The 12,454-nt window shown below is 46.6% G+C and overlaps 1 protein-coding gene across 1 annotated transcript in view; it reads left to right on the forward strand.

Annotated features, from left to right (window-relative positions):
* Positions 1 to 12,454, forward strand: part of ACTN2 (actinin alpha 2) — a 61,553-nt gene that overhangs the window by 16,889 nt on the left and 32,210 nt on the right. Inside the window, exons 2-4 of the mRNA XM_072971042.1 lie at positions 7,117 to 7,231; positions 8,300 to 8,419; positions 9,221 to 9,307. Coding sequence (XP_072827143.1) covers positions 7,117 to 7,231; positions 8,300 to 8,419; positions 9,221 to 9,307 — 322 coding nt within the window. The remainder of the gene's footprint in view (positions 1 to 7,116; positions 7,232 to 8,299; positions 8,420 to 9,220; positions 9,308 to 12,454) is intronic.

A 12,454-nucleotide genomic window follows, 5' to 3' on the forward strand; every position in this document is an offset into this window, starting at 1 on the left:
GTGCTCAGGTTACCGGCAGCTTTTGGTACTGATGAGGTTCCAACTTATTTATGACTGAAGTCATAAATACTAATCTTAAAGTATTAAAAAAATCAAATGGGCACCAGCTGTGCACGTGTGAGCACGGGCGCTGGGCCCGCTCGGTGCCACAGGTGACGGAGGCAGGACTGGAGGCCGCTCTGCTCATTTTTGGTTCTTTGATTTAAAATATGTGTGCTTCTCATATGTGGAATCTTAAAAAAAAAAAAGATACAAATGAACTTATTTACAAAACGGAAACAGACTCACAGACATAGAAAACAAACTTCTGGTTACTGGAGGGGAAGCGGGTGAGGGGATAAATTGGGAGCTTGAGATTTGCAGACACTGACTACTACATATAAAATAGATAAACACTGAATTCCTCAGTTTCCCCTGCACAGCACAGGGAACTGTATTCACTACCTTGTAGTGACCTATAATGAAAAGAATATGAAAAGGAGTATATGTATGTGTATGTATAACTGAAACATGATGCTGCACACCAGAAATCAATGCAATGTTTTAAAGTGACTATACTTCAATTAAAATAAAATAAATGCATGTGCTTGCAGGCAGGTAGAAGGCTGGGAGCCTGTTGTGGACATCCAGTGGAATGTCATGGAATTTACCTTTTTACACGGGTTAATTTTATGGCTCATTTTATCTGGTATGTCATGAACCCAGTCCTGATTTGAAGGTAGCCCTTTATATGAATGTATGTGAATATGTTTTTTTTAAATGCATGGGTAAAGTATTTTTACCCCCTTCAACAAAAACTAGTGTTCTGAGCACCTTGTGCCGTGAGGAAGTTAAGATGTGCCGGGGATGTCCTTGGTTCTTTGAACGGCAGGGTGGGTGCGTCCTTGTGTCAAACCAGGAGGGGTGGAGACCTGGCATGGCTCTGGGCTCCTGCATCACGGCCATTCTTGCACCCCGTTTCTGTCCGCGCAGCAGCCGACTATGAGTCTATGAAAGATGCTAAGCGACAGGTTATGCTTGGTTCTCGGAGCTGGAGTGTCTCCTGTGCTCGAGTAGACGTACGCCGTGACTGTGGCTGGCTCTGTGCAGTGACTCCCTTCCCTTTCCCTTAAACCCCAGAGCGCCTCGAGTTTCTTTGAATCGCCATCACTGACTGCTGTTCTTTTGTGTTTCTATAGAATTTATATTTGCAAAACGTTTCCCCATCCTTTACCATTCATCATACTTCCCAGCCACCCAGGAGAATGAGGTTAATAGTGCATTGTTTAGGGGAAGAAATAAGCCACAGGAGAGATGGGCTGTCTTGCCCGCACCAGACCCTGCGCTGGTCACAGACCGGGCTTCGGCTTTTAGGGCCGTGTGTCTCAGGGACTGCTAAACCAAGCTGTTGCGTGCTATGTCATCTGGCAGCATCTTGGGGACTAAGCAGAGATTTGTGGGCGGAGAGTAAAAGGGCTGCCCACTGTGTCGTTAGACGCCTGGTTATGCAAGTTATGAGAACACGCGGGCCCCAAACGGACGTCCATCTGGGAATTGATTGGAGTACATGCCGCATCCTCACAATTCGCGCTCAGACTTGCGTACTTCTTGCTCTGGTTCCATTTGTTAAATGTTGTGTGTCGTTGCAGAGTGTACTGGGTGCTTAACCTGGAAGGTCTGTGATTTTTTCAAGAGCACATGATTATTCAGTGTTCCGTGTTGGACACACAGTCACCGTTGTGAGTGACTTCTGGGTCCGGAGATCACCCGATGTTAGCACAGGCTCCAGCAGAGACACTTTGTTAATAATGCTTTCAAAGACGGCTGAGTGCCCGAATCGTTACACTTAAGGTCACTCTGCTGGTGTCTGGTGTGCTCCCGGAGTGGCCCATTTCTCCGGGCACTGGAGCGTTTGCAGGGCTCACCTGGGGCAGTTCCTCCTGTGATGCGCAGGTCGGGGTCTTTCTGGCTGAGGGGGTGGGGAAGCTTCATGCTGGACCAGCACATCCACCTCCGCCAGCCATGTGGGTGGCAGGGATTTCCACCATCTCCCTGCCCTTCCTGAGGGCAGCGCCCCTTCCGTAAATGCTAGCGCTGCCCCTCCTCTCCTCTCCAACCAGAGGGTTTACAAATGTGCGCATCTTTCTAGATGCCCACCCCCCCACCCCCCTACTTTTCAGATATTTTAAAAGAACCAGGAAAAGTGATTACAAGGAATCTTGGCAAATTGGGAATTTGTGAAGTGGAAAAGAAAACACTATCAAAATGATTGTTGTAAATAGGAAAATAAATGGAGCATTTTCGGAAAATCAGCAGAGTCGTGGGCATCAGTAGTTTTTTGTGAGGGGCTGTTCGGCGCCCTTGGGGTAGGTTATGGCGGCCGGCCTTCGTATTCCTTCTCTTCCTGATAACCTTTTGTGTGTGTGTGTGTGTGTATGTGTGTGTATACACACGCATATATATTTTATTGAAGTATAGTCAGTTTACAATGCTGTGTCATAACCTTTTGAACTGTTTCATAAACTTGATCATGACAGTTTTATTATTATTATTATTATTATTATTATTATTATTATTATTATTATTATTATTAAATTTGTAGCTGGGAAAGTGTCAGGACGTGAAGCACAGATAATTGCGTGGTGTCGGAATCAGAAAAAGAATCTAAGGCCTGGGCCATGGCTGCGGGCGGGACCGGGCTCTGCCTGACCTCCCGGCTCCCTCTCGGGGGCGCTGCCCCGCCTTACCTGGGCAAGTTCTGTTTCGTCCAGAAATGCCCTGGGCTGTAATGAGTCCCCACGTCAGGAAATGGGGTCTGAACTTGGTATTTTATGTAGTTACTATGAAAGTACAAGCTGGTTAACAGACTATAAAGGAAGTTGACAGCTGTTGTGTTGTCAGATTTTTGTTTGGAGAAAATGGAACCATAAATTGAACAGGGTGGTCCTACAGGGGCCAGCCCAGCCCGGGAGCCTTCTTGCTGGAAAATGGCATGAAATGGACTCGTACTCAGAGAACTGTGTCCAATTCCGGGCTGACTCTTTTGTCCTCGTTTGTGTCTCCAGGTGACAGTCTCTTCCAGGCAGAGATGCAAACCTGTGTTACTGAAACAGACGTTGTCAATACAGCTGGCGCTCATTTTGATGGAAAGGCCTTGTCTTCCCGTCTCCCTTTGGAACCGTCTCCAGTGCAGGTTACGTCTCTAGGCTGAGTTAACTTATTGCTTAACTTACGAAGAAACCAAATACAAACGCCTAGCGTTCAGTGATACAGGCTTATCTCAACGTTTCAGTAAGCACGTTGGGCTGTTTGTCCTGTTGTACAATTTGACTTGGAGAAGCGCAGTGGTCTCATGGTTCCTGTGCACTTGGGGCTCGGCTAGTAAGTTCTTCAAGGAAGAAGGTGCGTCTCTGAAAGGGGTGGGCGATTCTCGCTCACAGATACTCTTGGGAAACTGCTCCAACTGGCATTTTTCTGAGCTGCCGTGTTTCAGGAGTTGAGGAGCCTTGGCTGGGCCTCTGGATCGTGTTCAGGAACATGACGGGGCAGCGACCGCCGGTGGGTGAGTGTCCTTCAGACGTTCCACGTGGAAACATGGTACTGCGAGTCACGGCACACGGCCTTGCCCCCCGGGGCCCTCTGCCTCTGCTCTCTGTGTTCGGACAGTTTCGGTGCCATGGCCAGGGAGGGGCCCGTATGGGCAGGGAGGCCAGTCTGCACCCACAGGACTGTCCATCCTGGCCAGTGGCTCACGCGCTATGATTCTGGATGTTTCTGGAAGAAATCCTAGTATTTGCTCCCACGACCCCAAGAGTATACGTTGTGAGACAGTGACTTCCACACCTTCGCATCTTTCTGTGTCTTGAACACTTGTTCTCTTCACTTTGTCGTGAGCCTCTTTGGAGGACGAAGAGGACTAGAAGCATCGGCCTTTCCTGTCTGGGGGAGAGTTCCCATCTTGGTTCCCTCTTTGTGGCTCAGAAAGGTTTTTATGTGCTTATTTTCAAGATGCAAAAAGTATATGTATTTGCCACTGGGTGCCCAGGAGCCGGGAGGGAGCCGTCCTCTAGAAGAGAGGCAGAGGAAGGTTTGAGTTGGAGGCAGGAGAGGAGGTTGGGTGACCTCAGAAGTGACGAGGCTGCTTCCGAGGTGAGCTGTGGGCTGGGGAGACGGAGGCCTCTTTCCTTGATGGTCTGAGTCTGGTCCACAGAACAGTTTCTATTAAGAAAGGACCCTGCCTAGGCAATCTGGGTTTGAACCAAGGAGCCTACCTCCAAAACCATGTGGACCTATTTTGGTTCCATTTCTGCTCTCCAAGATTTAGTTCCCAGGGACCTGAAAGATGCCAGTCGCTATCACACAGCAAAAAAAAAAAAAAAAAAAAACCAAACCCACAGAGACGCCTTTAGGTAAAATGCGTGGGGTTTTGTACTGCTGTTGTCGTGGTTGTTTCTATTCCTCCGTGATTGGCAGGCTTTTCCCAGAAGCCGAGGACAGTGGAAAATGCATAGGAACAGGCTCAGTCAGTAATTAAAACTGTAAATAGAATGAACATTAAACATTCTAATAGAGCTGAAAATTCCTTTCCAGCGTGACTGGCTTCTTTGCAAGCGATTATCACAAAGCTGTCGGAGCCCTTTTCTGCATGTACACTGCCTAGTCACCCCCTTTACTGGCTCTTCGGAATACTTATTAAAGAGAGGGAAACTTCATTAGGCTTAACTGAATCAGTTACCCTTTCAGATTAAATTCGTTCTCTGGATGTGCACTGTTGAGTCATTACCTGTGGTCCATTGCCTTCGCTGTATGTGCGCCTATAAAAAGGTGGTATCACACAGACTTTCCCGGTGCCCCGTTGTGGGGGCAGGAAGCTTGCGCTGATTCCATGAACAGCTTTGGGGTTCCTTCCAGAAGTGCTTCTGATGCTTTTATTATGAAAGGACTTAAATAACATGGTAACGAGGTAAGGTGATTGACACCAGCAACATTTGCCTGTTTTTTAAGTAGAAGCTAGAGAAAGGCAGCTCTGTAAATATTTTATATCATATTTTTTCCTCTGTCAATTCTGTTTTTAAAAATCATAACCTGCTATTCTCTTGTGCGTTTCCCGAAAGGTTACATATATGATTATTCTTAAAACAATCAACCAACCAAAAAAAAAAAAGCTTTATAGCAGTTTGGCTGGCTGAAAGTCGGGCCTGAGGTATTTTTCACTGTATGAGCTTAGTTATCTGGAAACAACCTAAATGTCCATCCAGAGGGAACTAGTTACATACAGAATGGTAGATTCATGATGGTGGAATACTATGCAGCTGTAAAAAGGGTGGTCTTTGCTGATACTGAATGATCCCTAGGTTATATTTTTCTTAAAAAAATATTAAAAAGCCAGGTGCAGAACAATGTGTATGGTATGATGTGTGTGTCTGTGTTGTGTGTATGTGTGTGTTGTGTGTGTGTGTGGAACGTCACTGAAGAGACACACAAGAAACGGAATCCATTTGTTGTCTCACTGGGGAAGGGAGCTGGCTGGCTGGGAACAGGAGAGAGAGGGAGGCTTTTCATTTTACACCTTCTCATGCCACTTGAATTCTGAACGAAGGTAGGAACAGACTCTTGTTAACACTCTTAACTTCAAAAACCAGGATTTGATTACCTAGATAGTGCTGTCCGATAGGACTTCCTGTGATGCTGGAAATGTTCTGTACATGTCTGCATCCTCCAATACAGTAGCCACCAGCCCCTTGTGGTCTTTGAGCACTCGGAAGGTAGACTGTACAGCTGAGGAACTGAAATTTTAATTCCCTTTAATTTTAATTAATTTACATTTCAATAGCCATGTATGGCTAATGGCTACCATATTGACTGGGTGCAGATCCAGAGTGTATGACTTTGAGTATCTCTTCTGTTTAGACCTGACTGAAGTTTAGATGTGTTTTAGGAGAAATAATGATTAGTTTAGGCTCTCATGATAAAATTTATTATTGTCAATCCAAGAAAATGCCTACATTTTCCTTTGGCCCTCGAATTGAATACCATCACATAGTTCTTGAAATAAGTGACTATTCGATTTGAAAATCCTTTTTATTACCCAGGAAAATCGTTTTTATGGAAACAGTGTCTTTGTGTGGTCTTCCTTGGAAGAAGTCTATTTTTAAGGGGTTCGTTTCCCCCCCAGAACACAGGCCCTGTTTGTGTGTCTCCCCCCGGCGCAATGTGCCGGGCACTTTGTTCCTGGGCCCAGCAGCTGCTGTGTGACAAGGGACACTTTGCATTCCCAGCCAGCAGCTGCCAGAAGCCTTTTCTAATCTGGTTTTGGCAGGAAATAGTGCACAAGTGGAAGCCAAGTTAAAAGCAGCCTGAAAAATAAACAGAGAATGACTTTGGGTGCCGCTTTAGGATACAGTTCATCTTGCCGCTTAATATGGCCCTAAAATCTGGTACCACGACTGGACTGTGAGCCCTTCCGGGGCGGGGCTGTATCTGGTTGTCTTTGGAATGTGGGGTCCAGCCCAGGGCCTGGAATATGCCAGTCGGAGGTTATTGTTATTACTGTTACTTCTAATGACTGACTATAGTGCAAATTTATTTAATTGAGTTAGTTAACTAGCTTAGAGCTGTTGTTCATCCAGGATAAACTGGTTGTACGTAATTAGTGGTTATGGGTCCCTCCCCCTCCCCTTTTTTTGAACGCCGCCGGCCTCTGCTCTAAAGGAAGACATTTTGAACATTCTTTACTCATTATTTATTCATCCGTTCTGCAGGGGAGCTTATTTCTGCCATGTGCTGGGGATCAGCACATCCTCGTTCCGTTTGTCTCTCCTGCAAAGTAAGAGATTTTCAGAAGGCGGGGGCATGGGTAGGTGTCAACGTGGTACCTTTTAAAACTGAAGGCAAAAATTCCTCAGGTTGTTTTACCAAATAAGTGACTTTTTTTTTTGTCTCCAAAGAGGAAATTTTTAAACTCTTACCTCTGGGTGTCAAATCACTTTCCCTCAGACTCTGCTTTCTCTAAAGGTCCAGGATGCTGCAGCCTCCCAGCCTCCCCAGCGTGAGCGGGGTGCCAGGCATGGTCCATGTGGAGGGGCGGGGTCTGCGTGCTGGCGGGGTGGGTGCAGCAGCGTGTGTTTCTCGTTGCAGACCTTCACTGCCTGGTGCAACTCCCACCTCAGGAAAGCCGGCACTCAGATCGAGAACATCGAGGAAGACTTCCGGAATGGCCTTAAGCTCATGCTGCTTTTGGAAGTCATCTCAGGTGTGTCTGAAACGTTTTCCGTAGGTGTTGCACCCAGTCTTATCCATCTACTTCTACGTGTGAGCAGATGCATCTGTTGATAAAAAGAAGCTCCCTTTGAACCTGGCTGGGCAAGAACGTGGTGTTATTGGCAACGAAAACTCTTCCAAAGAACAATCCGCCTGGACTTATTTTTCTGTTCTAAAAAAAGAATGAATTCTTTTGAAAACTGACTTTATCAAAATGATGGGTCTGAAGGGGGAGGGTATAGCTCTGTGGCAGAGTGCGTGCTTAGCATGCATGAGGTCCTGTGTTCCGTCCCCAGTACCTCCATTAAATACATACACACATACACACACACACACACACGTACACACGTACACACATAGATAAACAAACAAGCCTAACTAGCTCCGTGCAGAAAATTTTTTTAATAAAATAAAATGTTTCTGCCACCCACCTCGAAACCGAATAGGAGAAGAAAACATTACATTAACATGATGACCCACCACGCTGCGCCTCCATGCTTAGGGAGTATTCCAGAAAGCGTCTTCCAGGCCAAAAGCCAATGTACATGTTGGCCTAGCTCTGGGCACGGGGGCTGAGGTCCCTGAGGGGTTCTGCGTTGCCCCGCATCTCAGCGGGCGACTGAGACTGTGGGTCAGATGGGCCTTGAAGAGGTGCGGTCGGGAGGGATGACGGCAGGTCTGCCCCGGTGCGTGAGGCTGCACGCTCGGGCGTCTGGGATCAGCCCGGCAGCCACCTCTGTGATTTGGGCCAGGCTCCCTGGCTCCCCCTCACAGAGGTCAGCCACCCCAAAGGCTGCAGGGGCCCCAGCCAGCTTCTCTCTTACTCATTTGTAAGTTGGCTCGTAGACCAAACCGGACCCTCCCAGCAGATCTGCAAAGCGTGTGGCCTCCACGGGACGGCTCCCCTCGGGTCCACTAGGTCTGGAAAATGCTGGGGTTTGCAGGAACCGGGGACGGGAAGGGGCTGCGCCCGATTTCCGTTTAAGGAGAGCACGGGCTCTGAACTTCGGCATCTAGGGGCTACTTTCTATGTTTACACGAGTCCTTCTTCATCCGACAGGGGAAAGGCTGCCCAAACCCGACCGAGGGAAAATGCGGTTCCACAAAATTGCCAACGTCAACAAGGCCTTGGATTACATCGCCAGCAAAGGGGTGAAACTGGTGTCCATCGGGGCTGAAGGTGAGTCGGGTGTGATGGGAGTGGCCTGGCCGCGCTCCAGCCTCCCCGTGGGGGCAGCGGGCCTGCAGACGGACCCCTTCTTCCCACCCTCCTCATCCCCCTGTCCCCCCACCTCCCGTATCTGCAGCCTTGCCAGGCCCTGGGCACCATGAACTGGAGGCTAGGCTCTAGGATCGTTTGTGAAGAGTGGAGTCAAATAAAGGGGGAAGGTGTAGCTCAGTGGTAGAGCGTGTGCCTAGCATGTACGAGGTCCTGGGTTCAATCCCCGGTACCTCCACTAAAAAGTAAATAAATAAACTGAGTTACCTCACATCCCAAATTTTAAAAATAAAATAAAATTTAAAAAATAGAGTCAAATGTGATGCCGTCTCCTTCAGACTGATCATCAGAATGAGAAGAAACTTGCACAGCCCAGTGAGTCTGGCAGGACTGACACTACTTGGCCTCGGCCCGAGGACCTGCCAGCCGGGGAAGGGGATAGAGTGAGGCGGAGCCCGTGTTCTCTGTGGTTGGGTACTTGAACCTTAGCTCACCTAGGTTAAGGAAGACCCCTGGGTTGTGTTTGGTGACTTTGCATAGGCAAGATCGGCCCTCGGTATTAACTCAGAATTCACTGAAACTGGAGACGTGGTCATGAACACCAGACACACAGCGACACTCACAAAAACAGAAAGTGGTCTTTCCATATGTATATTTTGCGATAGCTCTGCAGTCCAGACTTCCTGGAAACCCCTAACTTAGCGGAGACCCTTGTCCACGGATCACATGATCGTCTCCCTCTTTGTGTTTTCTCACCTGCAGAAATCGTGGACGGCAACGTGAAGATGACGCTGGGCATGATCTGGACCATCATCCTGCGCTTTGCCATTCAGGACATCTCAGTTGAAGGTAAGAGACACGGTTAACAACCGTGTCTTAAGATGCTGAGAGTAACTTGTAAATCGAGCTCACAAAGTCAGATCTGAATAGGGTTTTGTAAAACTGAGCTGTCAGTCCCATGACTGAATGAAAGACAGGCAAGTTGGGTTTTCACAAGTTTTATATGTGCGTGAAAAAAGCCCCCAGCAACTGCGTTTCATTCAGGGCGGTGGAAGCATTTGGAAAGAGATGAGCACATGTTCAGAACAGACGTCGCTTTTTGAAATGAGTGTCCTGTGAGCTTCTTTACTGCATTTATACTAGTAGGTTCACGACTGTGAGAGTTCTTTAGACTTCACAGCTGAGACACTTCTTTTTTCAAGTGCAAAAAAATAATTAAAACTTGAGTGATTTCATTCGTTAGTTCTTTATTGCTTCCTCTCTTTACTCCTCCTTGTCCCCCCATCTCTCCCTCTTTTTTTTTTTTTAAACGAAATCTCTATTGTCATTGTATCTGTTGGCCCACCGTCACTGTAATATAATCCTACTCCTTGGCACGGCCACTGCAGATGAAAGTCTTTAGTCTTTGACGCCCACCGCACTCCAAAATATTTTGATGAATTCAGCACTGTGCAAAAGTGTCAGATTGACATTCTTAAAATTAGAGCTTTGCCTGTTGAGCACTCGAATCACAAAATGTGAAAGTGCAGAACGTGTTTAAGGGCAGTCTGACTCGTCCAACCAGTCAGCCTCCTCTAACTTTGTCACCTGACAGGTAACCAGGTGCCTGAATGGTGAGGGCTGGGGGGCGTTGCTTATAATTCTGTCTTGGAGGGACTCCCCTCGGGCAGTGATTTTAGTCACTAAGCAACCAGCAACTCTGAAAACCATCCGTCTGCCTGCTGGTGTAGGGGTGACACGGAGCCTACTTCTTAAGGAGCCTCTGATCCCCTTGGGTTATTCCTTTAGCACTGAAGCCCCGTTTATGTCGTCTAAAAATCAAACTCAGATATAATTGCTGTGCACCAGGAATTGACACAACATTGTAAACTGATTATAACGCAATAAAAATATATTTTAAAGAAAGATACAATGATATTAAAACCTCAGAGATTCTGGGGACAGGGGCAATTACAGCTCAAAGGTTCAGTGCATGCTTAGCATGCACGAGGTCCTGGATTCAGTCCCTGGTACCTCTATCAGAAAAAAAAAAGTTAAAAAAAAACCTCAATAATCCAGTCTCAGGAATAACAGCCAGCTCAAATTTACAAAGAGTCTGTAAGTTTGAGAACTTTCATACAATGTACTCTCATCAAAGTATGTTCTTTTCATGCTAACGGAAATAATAAGATGCTTTTTTAAAGTTTCTGCTATATTAAAAAAATAATTTGTAATCATTTGATCAGTTTTATATCCTCCTAAATTTAAATATTTAAACAGCTGAGCCCACTTCAAAGAACAAATACTGTTTTAAAAAATCTTATTCACAGCATTGCATTTGCTACGCCAGCAAGTCCTTTTCTGGCAAACAGTACAGAGGGGAGCTTGACCTCAGTTTTTTTATGGTTGGTTACAAATTTCAAATTAGTGGTAATATTAATTGAGAACTTAATTCTACTTCAAATCTAAGTATGAATGGTATTATCCATTAGAGATTTCCCCCAGATTATTATTTTGCATCCCAAAAGATAGCCAAATCATAGCCTTTTGTAGAACATCGCAACAGATACATGAATCCACTTCGCGAAGGACTTAGACATTAAACATTCAGAACTGGCGCTTTCATTGGCGAAGTGCTCGCATCTCTTCACGCAGAAGTCCTTCCGTGTCCTACATAGTAGATAAAAGTAGTTTGCTAACTTCTATTTTTATTCCTTTTACCTTTATGGAGTCATTTCTTAACACCCTCACTTAATTCCTGTAAGTCTATAGAAAAATTGCCTGAATTTTTTTAGCAATGTGTATTATGAAGAAAAACCCGTTGTTACAAAACTGGCCTCTGAGGAGTCAGTCTCCTTCGAGGATGACGGGCCTCTTCCAGGAGGGAGAATGAGGGGCTGACGTGTCTGCTGGTGAGAGCAGTCCAGGGGTCCCAAGTAGGCGGGGCGCCTTGGGGCGTCACATGGCTTCTCTGACGAATAACGAGGGGCACTCCCTGTTCACACCCACCCTCGGGGCTTCGCGTGTGGACCTTTCAGGTTTACCCTGCACCTGCAGGGCTGGGGTGCATCGCGGCCGTGTAGCTGATTGTCCCAGGCTTTTGCTCAGTGCCCCCAGATGGACTCAGGGTGGGAGGGAGTCACCTTTGTGAGCACGGCCAGTTCAATGAGGAAAAAACTGTTCGGCATTCATAGTCTGAGTGTTCACACATTTTCGGACAGAAATGAGATGAAACTTGGGTAGCAGTTACAAGATTATATTGATCAACTTTGCCTCTGTTTGCTTTTCTAAGCTGAGGTTCATTTAAACATAATGAAATAGTGTTTGGATTATTTCCTCCTGTTGTACTTTTTCTTGTTAATTGCGTTGGCCAGGACCCCAAAGTTACATGGACAGCAGAACAGTTCGATACGGCGTTCTGTGTTTCAATATCTGTACCAACTAATATTTTTATAAAGTCTTAGAACTGCTCGTCATTTTCCTTAACAGGAATTTGCTAGATGAGAGGCACGATCAGGAGTCATTCAGATTATTCTTACGGCACAGGAAACGGGGCATGATGTTTGTATTATCTGGGTTATGGGTCAAAGACAAGTCTGACTGAGAAATGGACAGTTTAGATAAGCAATCCCAGGATACTTATTTTGGTTAAAAAAAATGACTTTAAGCTCTTACTGAAATGGAAGGCCAGGGCCCAGTTTTGGCTAAGAGTCCACATGTTTGTAGGGGCTTTCTAAACTAACATGTAAATACAGACAGAGTCCTGAGTGGCTCTGAGGAGCTGTTGGCACATATGAAACTTCGGGTCTGCTCGGAGCAGGTGCCAGGGTGGTGCTGGAGGCTGCCTCAATCCGCTCAGGCTGGCGTACAGAACGCCGCAGACCGGGGGCTTAAACAACAGAAATTCATATTCTCGCCATTCTGGAGGCCGGAAGCCCGAGATCAGCGAGCCTGCGTGGCTGGGTCCTGGTGAGGGCTCTCTTGGCTCTCTGTGTCGTCATGTGGCAGAGAAGGAGG

Source organism: Vicugna pacos, chromosome 11 (genome assembly GCF_048564905.1).
Source record: "Vicugna pacos chromosome 11, VicPac4, whole genome shotgun sequence".
NCBI lineage: Eukaryota > Metazoa > Chordata > Mammalia > Artiodactyla > Camelidae > Vicugna > Vicugna pacos.